Source organism: Zootoca vivipara, chromosome 12 (genome assembly GCF_965207765.1).
Source record: "Zootoca vivipara chromosome 12, rZooViv2.hap1.1, whole genome shotgun sequence".
Taxonomy (NCBI): domain Eukaryota; kingdom Metazoa; phylum Chordata; class Lepidosauria; order Squamata; family Lacertidae; genus Zootoca; species Zootoca vivipara.
In genome coordinates, this window is record NC_142595.1 from 29,182,757 (window position 1) to 29,203,613 (window position 20,857).

The following is a 20,857-nucleotide window of genomic DNA, read 5'->3' on the forward strand; positions in this document are numbered from 1 at the left end:
CTATCTTTCTGCCTCTACTCTCAGAGGCCATCTATGCCTCTGAAAGCCAGTTAATGGGGATCACAAGTTGGGAGAATGCTGTTGCACTCAGCTTCTGCTTGGGGGATGCCCTTAGGTATCTGTTTGGTCACTGTGAGAAACGGATACTAGACTACAATGGTGCTGTGCTCTGATTTGACATGGTTCTTCTTACATTCAATTTATCCTTAGAAAAGACAGTCTGAAATATGTTTAGTATCAGCTTGGCATCAAATATCAAATTTGCATTGAGAGGCATTTACATAAGACTGAGATACATGCAAGGCTTACCAATCAGAATCCTTTAAACTGTGTTTAAATCTTGGATACCCAAATGGGGAGGGGGAGTTCTTACTGAATATTTTCTCTGTGTTGCAGTTCATGGCAGCAAGTCAAAGATTGCAAACTGTCCTATTATCTTTCAGTGTGTGCTTTTATATATTTACAAGCATGCCGGTTGGGCCTCCCCTGTGTGGCGGCATGTGTATAGTTGTCTGGCGGTGGAGAAGCAACGGGAGTGTAGAAAAAACAAAACAAGAAAATAATCCCACTGGTATAAGTTTACTGATTCACATTATTTGGACATTTTTCACTGAAAACAAAGTTGATAAAGCTACTGGGAGGACACTTAGAAACTTTGAAGAGTTTGGGGCTGTTTTTTCCTGTGAGATTCCCATGTTAAGAGTTTTACAGAGCTACTTGGGTCACTGGTTGACAGGACCAGTCATCCCTCTGCCCCATCATTCTCTTGATGATATAAGGGTTACTTATGTTAGACCTTCAGCAGAACCTTACTGAAATCCTGAGTAAAAGGCACTTTGAATGGTCCTTATAATAAATAGGGCCTCACCCCCACACCCATACAATAGGGCTTGTGCAAATGAACAGCTATGCCACACCCTAAACCTTGTTGGAATCTCTCAAATAGGTCACTCAGTTAGACCCTGCATACTTAGTGTGCACCATGACAGAATTCAATGCTAGGCAACTCCCGGGCATTTTCAACCTTAACAAAGTGCCAATCCAACTGCCCCCCTTCTATGACAAATCTGATTAGCTGCAGTAGTTTGATCCTTCATCCTTCCTAAGTGCCTGCATTTCCATCAAAGCTCAGGAGTACACATCATGAGGTAAACACACAAGAGTCTTCTTCCAATCAGGAATCAAAGGGAGAAAGGGAGGCTGAAAAATGCTAAAGGAGCGCTGACTGGAAAGAAAATATTGGGCATTTTAGCAACAATCAAGTAATCCCAGCACCTTGCACCAACTGACATTCTAAACAAACCTTCAAATGTACCAAATGTAAAACAGAAATATGTAACCTAAGCCAAAAAACTAGATGACAGGATTTTTTAAAAAATTATTGTTTATTTTTACAGCACTGTTTGGTATACAACCCTGATACATTTTTGTAACATCAGATTAAAAATAAATTCTAGGCCCTAGTTACACTGCTCTAAACCTCAACTTCTACTCTCTGGCACAATTAAAAAGTAAAGCCAAGAATTTCATGGCATTTTCTTCATCATTCTCTTTTGCAGTGCCCCCTTCACATCATTGTTTCTGAGGGTGTAGATCAGTGGGTTCAACAAAGGGGAGAGTATGTTGTTAAATAGGGCAATCTTGCTATCTTTGCTAAGTGAGTAGCTGGAGAAGGGCCTGATATATTGAAAAATAGAGCTGACATAGAAGAGCAGGACAACTGTGAGATGAGAAGCACAAGTTGAAAAGGCTTTCCTAATCCCATCTGAAAAATGCATTTTCAGAACCCTCAAGATGATGTGAATATAGGAAAGGAGGACACACATAGCTGGTCCAATGCCTATTACAGGGCTAGCAGCCAGCATGGCAATAATATTGCCAGAGATATCACCACAGGAAATAGCTAGGAGGGGAGGGATGTCACAGAAGAAGTAGTTGATCTTATTCATACCACAAAAGGACAGGCACAATGTGAAAAGGGTGTGGATGGTGGCATTGAGTGAACTTGTGAACCAAGAAGCTGACACCAGTTGGGCACAAAGTTTGTAATTCATAACCACATTGTAGTGCAGAGGATTGCAGATGGCAACATAACGATCATAAGCCATGACAGCCAACAGGAGTGTCTCAGCACCAATGAATAAAAGAAGGAAAAATAGTTGCGTAATGCATCTTTCATACGATATGGCATTTCCCCCTGAGATCAGATGCACTATTATCTGTGGAATGGTGGTTGTAGTCTGGCAGACATCTAGGAAGGATAGGTTGCTCAGAAAGAAGTACATGGGAGTTTGAAGGCTTGGTTCTACAAAGACAAATGTGATGATGAGAATATTCTCCATGAGTGTGAAGAGATAAGTGATGACCAGAAATCCAGAGAGGAGGAAATTCCATTCACTGCTGTTTGAAAATGCAAGAAGGATGAATTCGAAAGGAGTGGTTTCATTACTGACATCCATTTTATTATATTAATAGATTGATTTTTATCTGTAGACAGAAGCAAAAATATGTTATTTGGTGTGGTGGTGCAAAAAAATAAATGAACAAAGGAAGAAGTGATAGACTTTTTAAAAAAGCAATTTATTAGATTTTCCAATTAAACACATTTAAACAAAAACAAACCACACATACAGCCACAAACACAACAACACATAATAAACATAATAAACACAAAATTTTTCATCTTAATATCTTTTCAATCATTACAATTTTCTTTACTCTGCCGAGCTTTGACTTCCCTCCTTCCCCCCATTCATTTTTCTTATTCACTCCTATCTCGCAGTTCTTATTCACTCCTTTATTTCATCTACTTAAAGTCAATTCGTAGGATTTATTTCAGTCCTGCAAGTGTCTTTAAACTTCTACAGTTCTTCTCCATATAATCCACAAATTTACTCCAGTCCTTTTGGAACCTTGACTCTCCCTGGTTTCGGATCCTGCTAGTGAGTCTTGCTAATTCCGCATAATCCATAATTTTCGTCTGCCACTCTTCAATCTTCGGTAACTCCTGAGTTTTCCATTTTTGGGCTAACAAAGTTCTAGCCGCAGTTGTCGCATACATAAATATTACTTGATCTCCTTTCATTATCTCTTGTCCTATAATTCCTAATAGAAAAGCTTCCGGTTTTTTGGGAAAGGTATATTTTAAAATCTTCTTCATTTCATTATATATGATTTCCCAAAATCTTTTGATTTTATCGCATGTCCACCACATATGATAAAATTCACCATCCTTCTCTTTACATTTTCAGCATGTTTTGCTACTCATCCTAAACATCATAGCCAATTTTACTGATGTTAAATACCATCTATACATCATCTTCAAAGCATTCTCTTTCAGGGTAGTACATGCAGTAAATTACAAAGTTTGGTTCCACAGTTTCAACCATGCGTCATATTCAATATTATACCCAAAATCTTTTGCCCATAGAGGTGATAGACTTTTAATCTTGCTCTGTAGCTTCAACTTCTTTCATTTTTAGCTATCTATATATTAATGTTGGAACCTGTGAGGAGCTTAGGTTGATTTCCTGCAATTTCTTTCCCAACATTTGATCACAAATTCTTAGGATTACTAAGGAGCTTTGACTAACTTTTACTTTCTTCAGTATGTACTAATGTAAGCTTTGACAGGCCAGAGGAGTTTTTTACTTGGTCGCCTACAGATTCCTTTCCTTCTCTTGATCCAAGAATTTACTTGACATCACTGAACTGGCCTAGGAAGATCTCCTTTAAAGTAAATTAAAACTGTTATGTTGCCATGGAGAGTAGATAACTTGTCAATTGCTACATGGAACAAATTCTTAAGAGATGCATACATATTAAAATCACAGCAGATACATATTATAGAATCAAGCTAGATCTCTTTGAGAAGAAAAAATATGTGGTCTGAGTCCAACAGAATCTCAGTCTCTACATGTGTAGCCTGTGTGTTCATCCAAGGATGGGCGAGTCTTTCAATTTCAGTTCCACCTCCCACCACACTTCTCCACACTTCCACAACTAACTGCCCTTTTATTAAAAGAAAACCCCTCTTGAAAATTCAGTGGCATTTTACTGCATATTTCTCATAATATACAGTTTATGAACCCATTTCCCCTAATATAATGTATTTGTGAATGTTATTTCCAGGAATAAATGCATGTTATGCACATCTTATTCTACTAAATGCAAATTTGTAAACAACAAGCTGTATACTTTTTTATATTATGCATGTCTATTTGGAAACAAGTTAAATTATTTCCAGTGGGGAAAACTCGCAATAAGGTGCATTTACAACTACAGTATTAATGGAGAAACATACCGATGAATGGCTGCGTTCTCTTAGCTGAAGATGACTAAGGCTATTAATGAACTACACTCTAAGTTCCACAGCAGCACAGAAATGCAAATGCCAACATGTCAGTTCAGGTCACTGTGGCACCCAACAGAACAGATATCTCCTCACCACACCCTTTTTCATCTGGACACGTAGTGAGGAAAGTTGCAACACAACACCTTGAATCTTGCTTCCTGAAGTAAAGCACCAACTACTTTATTTCTTTTTCAGGAAAATCAGTTTTCAGGGCCCCAATCCAGATCAAGACAATACTGTAGGTGTGGTGGGAAGGTTTCACCCTTTTTACAAATGGACTACAGAGAACCTGCTTTTAGATAATAATCCAATATGTCACTCATCTGACTGGGTTGCCCCAGGCATTCTGAGCAGCTCCCACCAAAATATGAAAAACATAATAAAACATCAAACATTTAAAATATTCTGCTTGAGGGCTGCCCTTAGGTATCTGGCTTGTCATTGTGAGAAATGGATACTGAACTACAGTGGTGCTGTAGTCTGACTTGACATGGCTCCTCTCACATTCAAATTATCCTTAGAAAAGACAGTTTGAAACACATTCAGTATCAACTTAGCATTAAATATTAGATTTGCATTCACTGGAATTTACAGAATACTGAGGTACCTGCATGGCTTATCAATTAGAATCCTTTAAACAGTATTTAAATCTCGGCCTTCCCAAATAGGTAGGGGGTGTTATTACTGAGTACCTTCTCTGTGTTGCAGTTCATTGCAGAAAGCCAAGGAGTGCAAATTATCCTATATTCTTTCAATGTATTTGTGGCTTTGTGGTATTTTGTATATATTCGTGAGCATGCTAGTTTGGCCTCCCCCGTGTGGTGGCATGTGTGTGCTTGCCTGAGGCGGAGAACAAAAGGGAGTACGGAAAACCCCAAGGAAACTAGTCCCACTGGTATAAATTTAATGAGTCACATTATTTGGTCATTTTTCATTGAAAACAAAGTAGAAAAAAATACTGTGAAGACACTTAGAAACTTTGAATAGTTTATATGTTATGGGGGAAGTAAGTTTTGCAAGATCTGTTGGGGGATTGTGCACAATGGCCAGAGAATGTACAAACTCCAGTCAATGTATGCCTATTTCTTGAGTTCTGTTGGAGACTGTGTGTACTGACTAGGGAATGTGTAGAATTTCGTCTTCCGTGAAAAATTATGTGCATAGTCTCCACAATGACTGTTGGACAGTGGTGGGTGGTTATGCACATTAAAAACTCACCTTGCTGAGGTCCTGGACTGCAGGTCTGATGTAGCGGAATGGTGGTTGGAACCAACTGGAGAACCACCAAAGAAACAAATGGCTTGCCAGTTGCTTCAGGACCATCAGAGAATGGATAGATATTTACACCTAACCAAGCTAAGCACAATGATGATAATAACGATGATGATGATGATGATGATGATGATGATAATAATAACAATAATAATTTTATTTATACCCCACCCATCTGGCTGGGTTCCCCCAGCCACTCTAGCCAGCTTACAACACATTCAAAATGGTAAAACATATATAATTGATATAATCAAGCTACAGTAGATCTCTGTGCGAAAAAGTTAGGAGACAACTGTTAGCGTCAGACAGAATCTGGAAGCTGTGGAGTCCAAAAAGCTAACAACATAGTAGAGTACTGTCTGTCATTCTTGACAGCTGATATGGGAGCGGTGGATTTGGCTGTCTGCTAGGGCGGTTCAGCCTTACATCTACTTATGCTTAACTAAAATATTACAAAATTCCAATAAATGTTCAATGACCACATTCAAAAGAAATCCAAACTTCCGTAAGAACTCTTCCCTAAAATGTCTCACCATTCATATTTGAGGTGAGTGTAATAAACTGTGTTCTCATTCCTCACACATTCCTTTTACAATGTTATATGGACAGGTGGTCTCAGCTGTGTCTGGAAGTGCAAAGGAGTTGATTTATACCATAAACTTGTACCAGTCTATGAGGAGGTTAAGTCCCATTGAGTTGAGCATCTCCCAATTCTAGCTGAGATTGCTACCTTGATTGTGGGAAATGCTTTCAGGGACAGCAATGAATGAGTGAGCACTGTTAATTTAAGAGGTATTAGTTGGGGGGCGTGGCATGTTCGGCTGAGGGGAAAGAAGCGTCTCGGCTGAGCTCCCAGGGAAATGTGAGGAAAGAACAAAGAAATATCTTCCTTTTGATGATAAAGGTGGAAAAATAACAAAGCCCTGGAAAGTTTACGACCTGGTCTGCTCAGAAAGTGGAGGAAGCGACCTGAAGGCTGAAAGGTTGGAATATGAGAAAGATTTATACAGTGGCACCTCGGTTTATGAACATAATTGGTTCTGGAAGTCTGTTCATTAACTGAAGCGTTCATAAACTGAAGCGAACTTTCCCATTGAAAGTAATGGAAAGTGGATTAATCTGTTCCAGATGGTCCGCGGAGTACTTAAACTGAACCGTTCATAAACTGAAGTGAACTTTCCCATTGAAAGTAATGGAAAGTGGATTAATCCGTTCCAGACGGGTCCACAGAGTACTCAACCTGAAGCGTACTTAACCGGAAGCATGGGTGTAATTGGTTCCGGAAGTCTGTTCATAAACTGAAGTGTTCATAAACTGAAGCGAACTTTCCCATTGAAAGTAATGGAAAGTGAATTAATCCGTTCCAGATGGGTTCGTAAACCAAAAATTCGTAAACCGAGGTGTTCATAAACCGAGGTTCCACTGTACATCAGCATGCTGATTGAGTGTGAAAGTCATGGCGGCTTCAGACTCGGAGGTTGAAACTGAAACTGAAATGGAGGTACTGTAATTAAGCCTAAAGACTTTCAAAATGAAATTTAAAAAGCTGTAAAAGGAGCAAAGAACAGTATTACCAAGGCTGTTACAAAAGTAGTTGAAGATAAGCTTTCTAAGTTGGCTGAGAAAGTGGAACTTATGGCAGAGAGTGTTAATGCTGCAGGCCAACAAGGAAAAAATTAAGGCATTGCAAGAGCAGACTAGGAAACCGTAAATACAGAATAAGTATGTTACTGATAAATTAATGGACTTAGAAAATAGAGCCACACGGTCGAATTTATGTCTAAAAAAAATTCCAGAGTCAGAAGATACGGAGAAAATGACTGAGTGGATGGCTAAGTTACTGCCAGAGTTAGGAATTTCAAAAGACTCGCTCAACTGTATACACAGGGTCGGAAGCAGAGAAAGGAGGCAGCTTGGCCGAGGGATGTGGTAATGTGCTATGGAAGATATACACAGAGAGAGCCTTTGGCAGACTTGATCAATTGTTGTATAATGGCAAGAAAGTGATGGTTTTCAATGATTTGTCTCAGGAAACAATTAAAAGGAAAAAGAATATACGGGCATTTACTAAAGTGCTGCAAGAGAAGGACATAAAATACAATTGGAGAATGGCACCATTTGCTTTAAGAATGCAGTATAAAGGAGAGACATTGTCTGCAAAAGACCCACAGCAGATGGTGGCCTTATTTAAACAGGTGGGATTGCAGCTGCCAAAGGAATTTAAGGAAATCCCTGATGCGGAAGATAAAAGTGACTTAAGAGAAGAGATTCAAGAAGTCCAGGGGCAGAAGGAAAAGAAGGAAAAGAAGACTGAAAAAAAGTCCTGGGACTTCAGAGACAGGGTTAAAAATAAGAAGTGAATAACTAAAGAAGAAGGAAGAAAGGAAGAAAGAGAACAGGGGTGGCTCGTTGGGGCTGTTTAACAAAGTGCCATTCCAACCGTCCCACTTCTATGACAACTCCGATTACATGCGGTAGTTTCGATCCTTCATCCTTCCTAAGTGCCTGCATTTCCATCAAAGCTCAGGAGTACACATCATGCGGTAAACACACAAGTGTCTTTTTCCAATCAGGAATCAAAGGGAGAAAGGGAGGCTGAAAAATGCTAAAGGAGCGCTGACTGGAAAGAAAATATTGGGCATCTTAGCAACAATCAAGTAATCCCAGCACCTTGCACCAACTGACATTCTAAACAAACCTTCAAATGTACCAAATGTGAAACAGAAATATGTAACCTTTGAGGGTGCCCAACCAAAAAACTAGATGACAGGATTTTTAAAAATTATTGTTTATTTTTACAGCACTGTTTGGTATACAACCCTGATACCTTTTTGTAACATCAGTTTAAAATGAAAATCTGGGCCCTAGTTACACTGCTCCAAACCTCAACTTCTACTCTCTGGCAGGCACAATTAAAAAGTAAAGCCAAGAATTTCATGGCATTTTCTTCATCATTCTCTTTTGCAGTGCCCCCTTCACATCTTTGTTTCTGAGGGTGTAGATCAGTGGGTTCAACAAAGGGGAGAGTATGTTGTTAAAAAGGGCAATCTTGCTATCTTTGCTAAGTGAGTAGCTGGAGAAGGGCCTGATATATTGAAAAATAGAGCTGACATAGAAGAGCAGGACAACTGTGAGATGAGAAGCACAAGTTGAAAAGGCTTTCCTCATCCCATCTGAAGAATGCATTTTCAGAACCCTCAAGATGATGTGAATATAGGAAAGGAGGACACACATGCCTGGTCCAATGCCCATTATAGGGCTAGCAGCCAGCATGGCAATGATATTGCTAGAGATATCTCCACAGGAGATAGCTAGGAGAGGAGAGATGTCACAGAAGAAGTAGTTGATCTTATTGATACCACAAAGGGGCAGACGCAATGTGAAAAGGGTGTGGATGGTGGCATTGACTGAACTTGTGAACCAAGAAGCTGACACCAGCTGGGCACAGAGTTTGTAATTCATAACCACATTGTAGTGCAAAGGATTGCAGATGGCAACATAACGATCATAAGCCATGACAGCCAATAGGAGTGCCTCAGCACCAATGAATAAAACAAGGAAAAATAGTTGCATTATACATCTTTCATATGATATGGCATTTCCCCCTGAGATCAGATGCACTATTATCTGTGGAATTGTGGTTGTAGTCTGGCAGACATCTAGGAAGGAAAGGTTGCTCAGAAAGAAGTACATGGGAGTTTGAAGGCTTGGTTCTACAAAGACAAATGTGATGATGAGACTATTCCCCATGAGTGTGAAGAGATAAGTGATGACCAGAAATCCAGAGAGGAGGAAATTCCATTCATTACTGTTTGAAAATCCAAGAAGGATGAATTCGAAAGGAGTGGTTTCATTACTGACATCCATTTTATTACATTAATAGATGGATTTTTGTCTGTGGACAGAAGCAAAAAAATATGTTATTTGGTGTGGTGGTGCAGAAAAATAAATGAACAAAGGAAGAAGTGATAGACTTTTAATCTTGCTCTGTAGCTTCAACTTCTTTCATTTTTAGCTATCTATATATTAATGTTGAAGAGGAGCTTAGGTTGATTTCCTACAATTTCTTTCCCAACATTTGATCACAAATTCTTAGGATTACTAAGGAACTTTGACTAACTCTTACTTTTTTCAGTATATACTAATGTAAGCTATGACAGGGCAGAGGAGATTTTTACTGGGTAGCCTACAGATTCCCTTCCTTCTTTTGATCCAAGAATTTACTTTATCATCTCTGAACTGTCGTAGGAAGATCTCTTTTTAAGTAAATTAAAACTATTATGTTGCCATAGGGACTAGTTATCTTGTAAATTGCTGCTTGGAACAGACTCTTAAGAGATGTATACATATTAAAACCACTACAGATAAATATTATAGAATCTGACTAGATCTCTTTGAGAAGAAAAAAATATGTGGTCTGAGTCCAACAGAATCTCAGTCTCTACATGTGTAGCCTGTGTGTTCACCCAAGGATGGGCGAGTCATTCAATTTCAGTTCCACCTCCCACCACACTTCTCCACACTTCCACATCTAACTGCCATTTTATTAAAAGAAAACCCCTCTTGAAAATTCAGTAGCATTTTACTGCATATTTATTATACTATAAAGTTTCCTAACCCATTTTCCCCAATGTAATGTATTTGTGAATGGTATTTCCAGGAATAAATGTGTGTTATGCACATCTTATACTACTAAATGCAAATTTGTAAACAACAAACTGTATACTTTTTATATTATGCATGTCTATTTGGAAATAAGTTAAATTATTTCCAGTGTGGAAAGCTTGCAATAAGGTGCATTTACAACTACAGTATTAATGGAGAAACATACCGTTGAATGGCTGTGTTCTCTTAGCTGAAGATGACTATGGTTATTAATGAATTCCAATCTAAGCTCCACAGCAGCACAGAAATGCAATTGCCAACATGTCAGTTCAGGTCACTGTGGCACCCAACAGAACAGATATCTCCTCACCACACCCTTTTTCATCTGGACACGTAGTGAGGAAAGTTGCAACACAACACCTTGAATCTTGCTTCCTGAAGCAAATCACCAACTACTTTATTTCTTTTTCAGGAAAAGCAGTTTTCAGGGCCCCAATCCAGATCAGGACCATAGGAGTGGTGGGAAGGTTTTACCCTTTTCACAAATGGACTACAGAGAACCCACTTTTAAACAACAACAACAACAACAACAACAACAACAACAACAACAACAACAACAACAACAACAACAACAACAACACAATATGCCGCCCATCTGACTGGGTTGCCCCAGGCATTCTGAGCAGTTCCCACCAAAATATTAAAAACACAATAAAACATCAAACATTTAAAATGTTCTGCTTGAGGGCTGCCCTTAGGTATCTGGCTTGTCACTGTGAGAAATGGATACTGAACTACAGTGATGCTGTAGTCTGACTTGACATGGCTCCTCTCACATTCAAATTATCCTTAGAAAAGACAGTTTGAAACACATTCAGTATCAGCTTAGCATTAAATATCAGATTTGCATTCAGTGAAATTTACAAAAGATTGAGATACCTGCAAGGCTTATCAATTAGAATCCTTTAATCGTAATTTAAACCTTGGCCACCCAAATGAGGAGGGGGTGTTATTTCTGAATACTTTCTCTGTGTTGCAGTTCATTTCAGAAAGCCAAAGAGTGCAAATTATCCTATATTCTTTCAATGTATTTGTGGCTTTGTGGTGCTTTTGTATATATATTCGTGAGCATGCTAGTTGGGCCTCCCCCATGTGGTGGCATGTATGTGGTTGCCTGGAAGTGGAGAACCAAAGGGAGTACGGAAAATCCCAAGGAAACTAGTCCCATTGGTATAAATTTAATGAGTCACATTATTTGGTCATTTTTCATTGAAAACAAAGTAGATAAAAATACTGTGAAGACACTTAGAAACTTTGAATAGTTTATATGTTATGGGGGAAGTAAATTTTGCCAGATCTGTTGGGGGATTGTGCACAATGGCCAGAGAATGTACAAACTCCAGTCAATGTATGCCTATTTCTTAAGTTCTGTTGGAGACTGTGTGTACTGACTAGGGAATGTGAAGAATTTCGTCTTCCGTGAAGAATTATGTGCATAGTCTCCACAATAACTGTTGCACAGTGGTGGTTGTTTATGCACATTAACTGCTCTACTCACCTTGCTGAGGTCCTGGACTGCAGGCCCGATGTAGCGGAATGGTGGTTGGAACCAGCTGGAGAATCACCAAAGAAAGAAGGGTCAGAGCTTAGGGAGCGGTGGTGGGGTAATGATGTGTGCTCAGAGGAGGAAGAGGGAGAAGACTGGGAAGAAGAGCTATTATAAGATGAAAAGGTAACAGGGTTCAGTGAACAGGAAGAGGCTGTGGCAGAGAGCTACCGAGTGGCAGAAGTAGAGGCTAGAGAAGAAGGAGACCAAGATCAGGGCTGGCTCTAGGGGTAGGCTGGGTGGGGCGGTGCACCAGGGCGCCGGGCTGGCAGGGGGGCGCCGCACGGCAAAGTTGTGTGAAAGCTGTGCTGCACACTGCGCCCTCCCACCAGGGTGGGGGCGCCAGAGCGATCTCCACACCACGGCGCCCGGGCGCCCGACATGCTTGAGACGGCCCTAACCAAGATTGAGTTTCCCCAGGGGAAAGCTCAGAGTTTTAAAATCCAAGATATATGAAAAGGTTGAATGAAATAAAATGCACCACAACACCAAGGCAGACACTGGGGGACTGCTTTGATTTGTGAGTTTCATGGTGAGAGGCAGTATATATTTATTGGTTTTCTCTGTTACAACTGTAGCAAGTCATTTTAAAAAATGCAATACACATCTCAACTTAAACAGCTTGTTGAAAAAGAAAGACAACAGAGAGGGCACCTGTCTAAAGTACTGTAGACGCTTTTATAAGTACTTCCTTTTACAAGATAATGTGAAGTCCCTGATAGTAGAAGTCCCTAATGATGAGTCCGAATAGACTACAGAGATAACGCTTATATTAACAGTATCATAAGCCAGAGAAAACAGAAATTTTCCATTGTTACCTTCATAAATTAGTTTGGTGAAAGCAATAAATAACCCCTTTAAAAAAACCTCCATAAAATATAGAGAAAATTGTGACTGAAAATTCTCAAAAGGAAATGGCTGGACGGTGCTTGTGAATTTAAAGTGCCCTTTTATTTTGTTATATAGATCATCTTACCAGTGGCCTATACCCTTCATCCAGTGCTATTTTTATAGGGGGGGGAGTTGCAGAAGGTCACAATGAACCATAGCTGCCAAGTCCCGGTTAGAAAAATATGGGATGAGCAGCAGCGGCACCAGAAGTCGCTTCTACGCATGTCCAGACATGTCCAGACATGCGTAGGTGCAACTTCCGGTGCCAGCGCTGCCCGATTTCCGCTGCCAAGACATGGGCAGAGTGGCACTGGAAGAAATCCGGGGGAATTACAGGATATTTCACCATTCAGGATGACAGTGGGAAAGGGCTTTAAAAACGGGGGTTTCCCGGGGAAAACGGGAGACTTGGCAGCTATGCAATGAACACCTTCCTTTTATAAAGGCAAACACCCTCCTTTTATAAAGGCAAAGGTGTCCACCTGAGAGCTGCTGGAACTGAGTTCCGGTGAGTTCCACCTAAAACAAGCCTTGTCTTCATCCTTCCTGAGTGCCTGTATTTGCATCCAAGCTCAGGATTACACATCATGAGGTGAACTCCTCCCAAGCGTCTTTTTCTGATCAGGAATCATAGGCAGGAAGGGAGGTTGAAAAATGAGGCAGAAGCATTTACAGGAAAGAAGACCTTGGGCATTTTAGCAACAAATCAAGTAATCTCAGACCCCTGCTCCAATTGACATTCTAAAAACATTCTCTTTTTAAAATATTTTTATTAAAGAAAAAGTTTTTTAAACAATACAAATTGTCAATACATAGCCAATTACAATCCCCCCTTTTTTCCCCGTCCCATCCCTCCCTCTCCCACCCTCTCCTAACCTCTAAGGACTTTCCTCAGCTGCCCTCTCTGGTTTTTTGTACATATTGTTTTCTGCATGTTATAAAATTGTACATATCATTGCATTATCTATCATATGTTCTACTAATAAATTGTGGATGTTTATTGAAAACCTGCCAATGAGTCTAGATCCTTTTGTTTTCTTTTTAAATAGTTTGTAAAAAGTTCCCATTCTTCTTTGAAGTCACGGGTGTCCTTCTCACGTAGTTTATATGTCAACTTTGCCAACTCCGCATAGCTCATCAATTTTTCTCGCCATTGTTCTTTCGTTGGGATTTCCTCAGTCTTCCATCTTTGTGCTAACAAGACTCTTGCTGCTGTTGTAGCATACATAAATAAGTTCTTTATTTTCCTTGACAGGTCTTGTCCTAGAATCCCTAACAAAAATGCTTCTTCTATTTTTCTTTTTTCTTTTTTAACAAATGTCATTTTGAACACCTTTTTCAATTCATTATATATCATCTCCCAATTTTTTTTGACTTCTCTACATTCCCACTACATATGATATAAAGTACCTTCTTTTTATTTACATTTGCAACATATGTTTGTCCTGGTTTTGTACATTTTTGCCATTTTTACTGGTGGAATATACCATCTGTGACATTCTAAAAATATTCTCAAGTGAATTGAAAATGAATTAGAAATATGTAACTTTTGGGAGTGTGCCCCCCTCAGAAACGATGGCAGATTATTATTATTATTTTACAACACTGTTTGGAACATACCCCTGACATTCTGGGCCCTAGGTAAAGTGATCCAAACCTTAACTTCCATTCCCCTGCACACTTAAAAAATAAACCAATAATTTCATCCTATCTGTGTATGCTACCTCTTTTAGGAAAGGATTTTCTTCATCATTCTCTTTTGCAGTGCCCCCTTTACATCTTTGTTTCTGAGGGTGTAGATCAGTGGGTTCAACAAAGGGGAGAGTATGTTGTTAAATAGGGCAATCTTGCTATCTTTGCTAAGTGAGTAGCTGGAGAAGGGCCTGATATATTGAAACATAGAGCTGCCATAGAAGAGCAGGACAACTGTAAGATGAGAAGCACAAGTTGAAAAGGCTTTCCTCATCCCATCTGAAGAATGCATTTTCAGAACCCTCAAGATGATGTGAATATAGGAAAGGAGGACACACATACCTGGTCCAATGCCCATTATAGGGCTAGCAGCCAGCATGGCAATAATATTGCCAGAGATATCTCCACAGGAAATAGCTAGGAGGGGAGGGATGTCACAGAAGAAGTAATTGATCTTATTGATACCGCAAAGGGGCAGGTGCAATGTGAAAAGGGTGTGGATGGTGGCATTGACTGAACTTGTGAACCAAGAAGCTGACACCAGTTGGGCACAGAGTTTGTAATTCATGACCACATTATAGCGGAGAGGATTGCAGATGGCAACATAACGATCATACGCCATGGCAGCCAACAGGAGTGGCTCAGTACCAATGAATAAAATGAAGAAAAAGAGTTGCATCATGCATCTTTCATGTGAGATAGCATTTGTCCCTGAGATCAGATACACTATTATCTGTGGAATGGTGGTTGTAGTCTGGCAGATGTCCAGGAGGGATAGGTTGCTTAGAAGGAAGTACATGGGAGTTTGAAGATTTGGTTGTAAGCAGACAAGAATGATGATCAGAACATTCCCCATCAGTGTGAAGGTATAAGTGATGAGCAAAAATCCAGTGAAGAGAAAACGCCATTCATTAAGCTTTGAAAAAGCTAGGAAGATGAATTCAGATGGAGCGGATTCATTACAGACATGATCCATTTGATGAGCTTCGTAGATAGATTGTTATCTGCAGATACGTTATTAGTGAAAATACCAAAATATATTATTAGTGATAAAACAGGACATTGAATTAGCAAATAATTAAAATTTTGGCATTGCAAAATAGCTCCAACTTTTTGTTTCATTTTTCAATATCTGCATATGTGCTAATGTAAGCTTGTGGGGGAGAATTGGTCTAGATGGTCTCCAGGATCCTTTCCATCTCTTGATCCCAATTTTAGACAAGAGGTTGCCTTACAACTTGGCCTGTGAATGATCTATTTTATTAATTAGAGATCACATGTTGCCATGGGAACTAAATTGCTTGCCAATTGCTTCAGGACCATCAGAGAATGGATAGATATTTACACCTAACCAAGCTAAGCATGCTATTATTATTATTATTATTATTATTATTATTATTATTATTACCGGTATTATTATAATACCCCACCCATCTGGCTGGGTTTCCCTAGCCACTCTAGCCAGCTTACAACACATTCAAAATGGTAAAACATATATTATTGATATAATCAAGCTACGGTAGATCTTTGTGTGAAAAGGTGAGGAGACAGCAGAATGATGATAATAACGATGATGATGATGATGATAATAATAACAATAATAATTTTATTTATACCCCACCCATCTGGCTGGGTTCCCCCAGCCACTCTAGCCAGCTTACAACACATTCAAAATGGTAAAACATATATAATTGATATAATCAAGCTACAGTAGATCTCTGTGCGAAAAAGTTAGGAGACAACTGTTAGCGTCAGACAGAATCTGGAAGCTGTGGAGTCCAAAAAGCTAACAACATAGTAGAGTACTGTCTGTCATTCTTGACAGCTGATATGGGAGCAGTGGATTTGGCTGTCTGCTGGGGCGGTTCAGCCATACATCTACTTATGCTTAACTAAAATATTACAAAATTCCAATAAATGTCCAATGACCACATTAAAAAGAAATCCAAACTTCCGTAAGAACTCTTCCTTAAAATGTCTCACCATGCATATTCGAAGTGAGTGTAATAAACAGCGTTCTCATTCCTCACACATATCTTTTACAATGTTATATGGACAGGTGGTCTCAGCTGTGTCTGGAAGTGCAAAGGAGTTGATTTATACCATAAACTTATACCAGTCTATGAGGAGGTTAAGTCCCATTGAGTTGAGCATCTCCCAATTCTAGCTGAGATTGCTACCTTGATTGTGGGAAATGCTTTCAGGGACAGCAATGAATGAGTGAGCACTGATAATTTAAGAGGTATGAGTTTATTAATAAAATATACTCTTAAGCCTGCAGCAGAGATAACACTCAAATGAAAACTTTTGTCAGTTCTGGTCTTCACATCATACAGCTGAGTGGATAGCACATTTTCCTTATAGTTTGCTCCCCCCCCCCCCACTCATAGTGAGGTAAATTAGGATTAATTTGGAAGCCCCTTCCTCATTGGTTCAGGCCTGTAAAACGCCCCTCCAGGAAATGAAAACAGGCCAGGGAAGAAAAGCCAAGAAGGGATTAATCACAAGGAGGCCCCACAGCCTGTGTTGGATATAGAGAAAGAGTTCTTACCAAATACTTTTTCTGTGTGCAGTTCATTGTAGGAATCCCAAGAGTGAGAAGTGTTTTATTTCATTTCAGTCAAATAAATGCTGCATGGTGCTTTTATATATTTGTAGGCATGTCAGATGGGCCTCCCCACTGCAGAGGTGTATGTGTGTGTTGAAGGGGAAATCATAGGAGAGTATGAAAGGGGAAACTAACCCCACCAGACCAAATATAATGAGTCACATGAAACAGCTTAATTACTTATTGTTTGCTGCCCTCTTCTGTCTATTCAGGTTATGCTCTTTCACATGTCTCTTTATAACTTGACAATGCTTTGTGTTTGTGTGTTGAATGATTTCATGACATTTCTCTTATACTCCAGGGATAAAGAAACCACTCTACATCGAACATGCTTCTGAACAGCTACCATAGATTATTTATTTATTAAAAATATTTATCTGAAGTAAAACAAAAACAAAACAAAACCAACTGTTCATAATTTTAAGGACACATTCCAGCATAGCTGCCAAGTCTCCCATTTTTCGCGGGAAACCCCTGTTTTTAAAGCCGTTTCTCGCTGGCAGACCGGATTGAAAAAAATCCCAGAAATCCCCCGGTTTTTCTACCTGTCAAGGAGGCTCCATTTTGGGTCCTGGCGCCTCCCGATTTCTGGTGCTCAGACATGGGTAGCGCGGCACCGGAAGTCGCTTCTATGCATGTCCGGACATGCACAGAAGTGACTTCCGGTGCCGCTCCGCCCATGCCTGGGTACCGAAAATTGGGTACAGTGGCACCGGATGTTGCTTCTACGTATGTCCGGACATGCATAGAAGTGACTTCCAGTGCCAGTGCCGCCTGATTTCCGGTGCCCATACGTGGGTAGCGCGGCACCAGATGTCACTTCTACACATGTCAAGACATGCGTAGAAGCGACTTCCGGTGCCGCGTCAGTGCTGATCCCGCATTTTTCAGCGGGAGACTTGGCAGCTATGCATTCCAGCAGGGTACAAATGCTAGAAAGGATTAAAATTAAGGTTGGTGAGAAGTGAGGCTTGGTAGAGGGTTTAGCCTGGGCAGAATACTGAGGACCAGGCAGGCCTAGACAACTACATTTGATCCTTGGGCCTGAAATTCCCATCTCTGTTCTTGGCTATTCTCTGTTCATAATATAGAAATAGCAATTGGGTCGATATTTTGCTTTGTGCTTTCCCCTTGTTAGATGCTTTGGGCATGACTACTTCATTAATGCACAACAGATGGGGTCTTATTTTCACTCTGGGCACCTGGAGAATTCTTCTGATTCTGTGTAGAAAAGATCCCCAAGGTGTTCTCCAGAGCTTTAAAGTCACTGTGCCACTGTTTCCAGAAACACATGATGCTGGAGAGCAGCAAGGCCAAACAACTCCACCATTTTTTCTCTGTAGCTTTGGCAACTTAACTAAGAGCTGCAATTCCAAATGAGGTGCAAATCCTGCTCACTCTTTGAAATGAGATGAAACCATTTTGATCATCAGCCTGCTTTCCCTGCTTATTTTGCAAGACAACTAGGGTAATTAAATTGGTGAGTTATCTGAACTTGACAATGGATATTTGGACCTATGCTTCTACTTCAGATAGGTATACATTTTTGTATAATAATGGTTATGAAGGCAACTTGAAAACTCTATGACATTGCTCAAGGTCCCCCTATGAACTCCAAACATAAATTAAAGCCTCTAGTTAAATTTGAATTCATTTTTATGCTTCATTAGATGTGCATCTGCCTTCAGAAGACCCATTTTTGTTTTTAATAATTTTTAGTCATTAGGAACCTTTTTTTGTTAGTGGTTTTGGATTGAAATATTAATATAGTTAATTGGTTACTTATGTAATTTCTTGACTATTTGTATTGTATATTTGTATTGCATATGTTTCCCAGAAACAATGGATAAAGCAGTACATAAACAACTTTCCCCTGCTCCCCTTTCTTCTGTACAACCAAGCCTGAGAAGATGCAGTGTTCTACCCTTTTGAGTTGACATGTGAGACATATGTCATTCTGATCATTTCAGTAAGGATCCTATAATATTCATAGATTCATATAATGGATTCATAGCATTGTAGAGTTGGAAGGCACCACAAGGGTAATCTAATCCAACCTCCGGCAATGCAGGAATGGGCTTGAACCCACAACCTTGAGATGAAGAGTCTCAAAGTCTACTGACAAACTTTAGACATGCCTGAGCTGAATTCTTGAACTCTTCACACACCTTTTATTACAAGTGACCTTATTTTGGATTGGGGAGGGAGGAGAGAGGGAGGCTTCTACCATTTTTCTCTAGTAATGTAATGTAATGTAATGGTACTTATTTGGGTCACAGAAAATTATCTGAGGGCACTCGAAGCAGTAATGTTGCTCAAGCGCAATAACTCTTTGTCTTGTCTTGTGATTGCCTGAATTACACAATAGTCCAGTTCAGACTTAAAGCTAAGTCAAACCATGGCTTAACACAAGGATAATCAATATAGTGGACAGTGTTCTCGAAGCTACCAACATGAGTCTGACCAAACTGCGGGAGGCAGTGTCTGGCGTGCTCTGGTCCATAGGGTGTTGACTAAATGACTAAACAACAACAATCAATATAGTGCCCTCCATATATTGCTTGACTTACAATTCCCATCATCCCTGAACATTGGCCATGTTGGGTGGGACTGATGAGATGTACCGCATTCCCTGTTAGAACAAATGAACAAATATATGGGTCACTGTGGGGCGGGGGGGGGGGAGAGGAATCTCAATTTCAATGCTTCTCTAAGAGTCCTGCTGTTGCCATGCTACTGTGAGTTAAGGCATGCTTTGGCTTAGTGTGCAATGCATAGAAAGTATACCATTAGGTACACTGCCTTGGGGAAACCCATGATTAAATATTTTCATTTTCATTATCATTATTCAGGCATTATGGTAGGGAGACATTATATCTGTGAAAACAGCAAATATATAGGGGGAAATGTAATTTTACAAATTCATGCAAAATGTGGGTTTTGATTTTACCTGTTGCTCATGTCACACAGTTGTCACAGATTTTATATAGATGGCTTCCCATAAGAAGATGATATGTCACTTGTTGACACATTACGCTGAAGAAAGGTGTAAATTGTCTCTACACATGTAGAACTCTTTGTGTGAAATGATTGTTGATTTGAACAGCTCAACTATTGTGTACACATAGATTGATTATGCACTCCTTGAATGTTAACATCACTATGGTCAATCACTGTTTGCTAGCTTCATAACCTTGGAAAACTGCAATAATTGTTTTTGTATGAGATAACTCTCCCCTTCCTGAGTCTTTCTTAAATAGCATTAAACAATGTTATGTTCCTTTTTTCATATTAAGTGGAGGCAAAAGAAAGGACTATTTCACATGAAGCAAATAACATGATTTTAACTACTACAAGCTGTGTTAATGGTCATTACCTTAGGTAGCTTCAGAAAAGAATTAGATGAATTCATGGAAAATAAGTTTTAAACTGATATTATCCATGATAACTAAATGAGGAAGGGAGGAAGCTGTCCATCTGGATTGGACTCCAACTCTCAACAATCATGACTAGTATGGCCAATGGTCAGGGATCATGAGAGTTGTATTCCAATGACATATGGAGGGCCACAAGTCCCCCACCCCTGGCTGAATGGAGCATCCTGAACAGCAGGTGCTTGGGGCATGTAATGTCTAAAAACCTTCTAAAGGAATCTCATTGACTACTGTTAGAAACAGAATCATTGACGAGAGGTCTGGTCTATCAGGGCATTTCTTATACCCACTACTTGTTTAAATCTGTGTTCTGTGACCCAGGATGCAACATAATATCTTTATTTACCACTGCTTCTGCTATTACAGTGGAACCTCAGTTTACAAACACAATTGGT

At 39.7% G+C, this 20,857-nt stretch overlaps 3 protein-coding genes across 3 annotated transcripts; all 3 read right to left on the reverse strand.

Moving 5' to 3' along the window:
• Positions 1-1,526: 1,526 nt before the first annotated feature.
• On the reverse strand, positions 1,527-2,459 carry LOC118077877 (olfactory receptor 5V1-like). Its single transcript, XM_035101604.3, has one exon. It carries the CDS (start codon positions 2,457-2,459, stop codon positions 1,527-1,529), a length of 933 nt encoding a protein of 310 aa, XP_034957495.3.
• Positions 2,460-8,560: 6,101 nt separating this feature from the next.
• LOC148683879 (olfactory receptor 5V1-like) lies at positions 8,561-9,511 on the reverse strand. The gene has a single exon (XM_088654620.1). It carries the CDS (start codon positions 9,491-9,493, stop codon positions 8,561-8,563), a length of 933 nt encoding a protein of 310 aa, XP_088510746.1. The 5' UTR covers positions 9,494-9,511.
• Positions 9,512-14,457: 4,946 nt separating this feature from the next.
• Positions 14,458-15,396, reverse strand: LOC118077866 (olfactory receptor 5V1-like). The gene has a single exon (XM_035101592.3). It carries the CDS (start codon positions 15,394-15,396, stop codon positions 14,458-14,460), a length of 939 nt encoding a protein of 312 aa, XP_034957483.3.
• Positions 15,397-20,857: the final 5,461 nt, after the last annotated feature.

What these genes read in the sequence shown, in the direction of transcription:
- LOC118077877 (XM_035101604.3), bottom strand. Translation starts at nt 2,459, where the DNA reads ATGGATGTCAGTAATGAAACCACTCCTTTCGAATTCATCCTTCTTGCA.
- LOC118077866 (XM_035101592.3), bottom strand. Translation starts at nt 15,396, where the DNA reads ATGGATCATGTCTGTAATGAATCCGCTCCATCTGAATTCATCTTCCTA.
- LOC148683879 (XM_088654620.1), bottom strand. Translation starts at nt 9,493, where the DNA reads ATGGATGTCAGTAATGAAACCACTCCTTTCGAATTCATCCTTCTTGGA.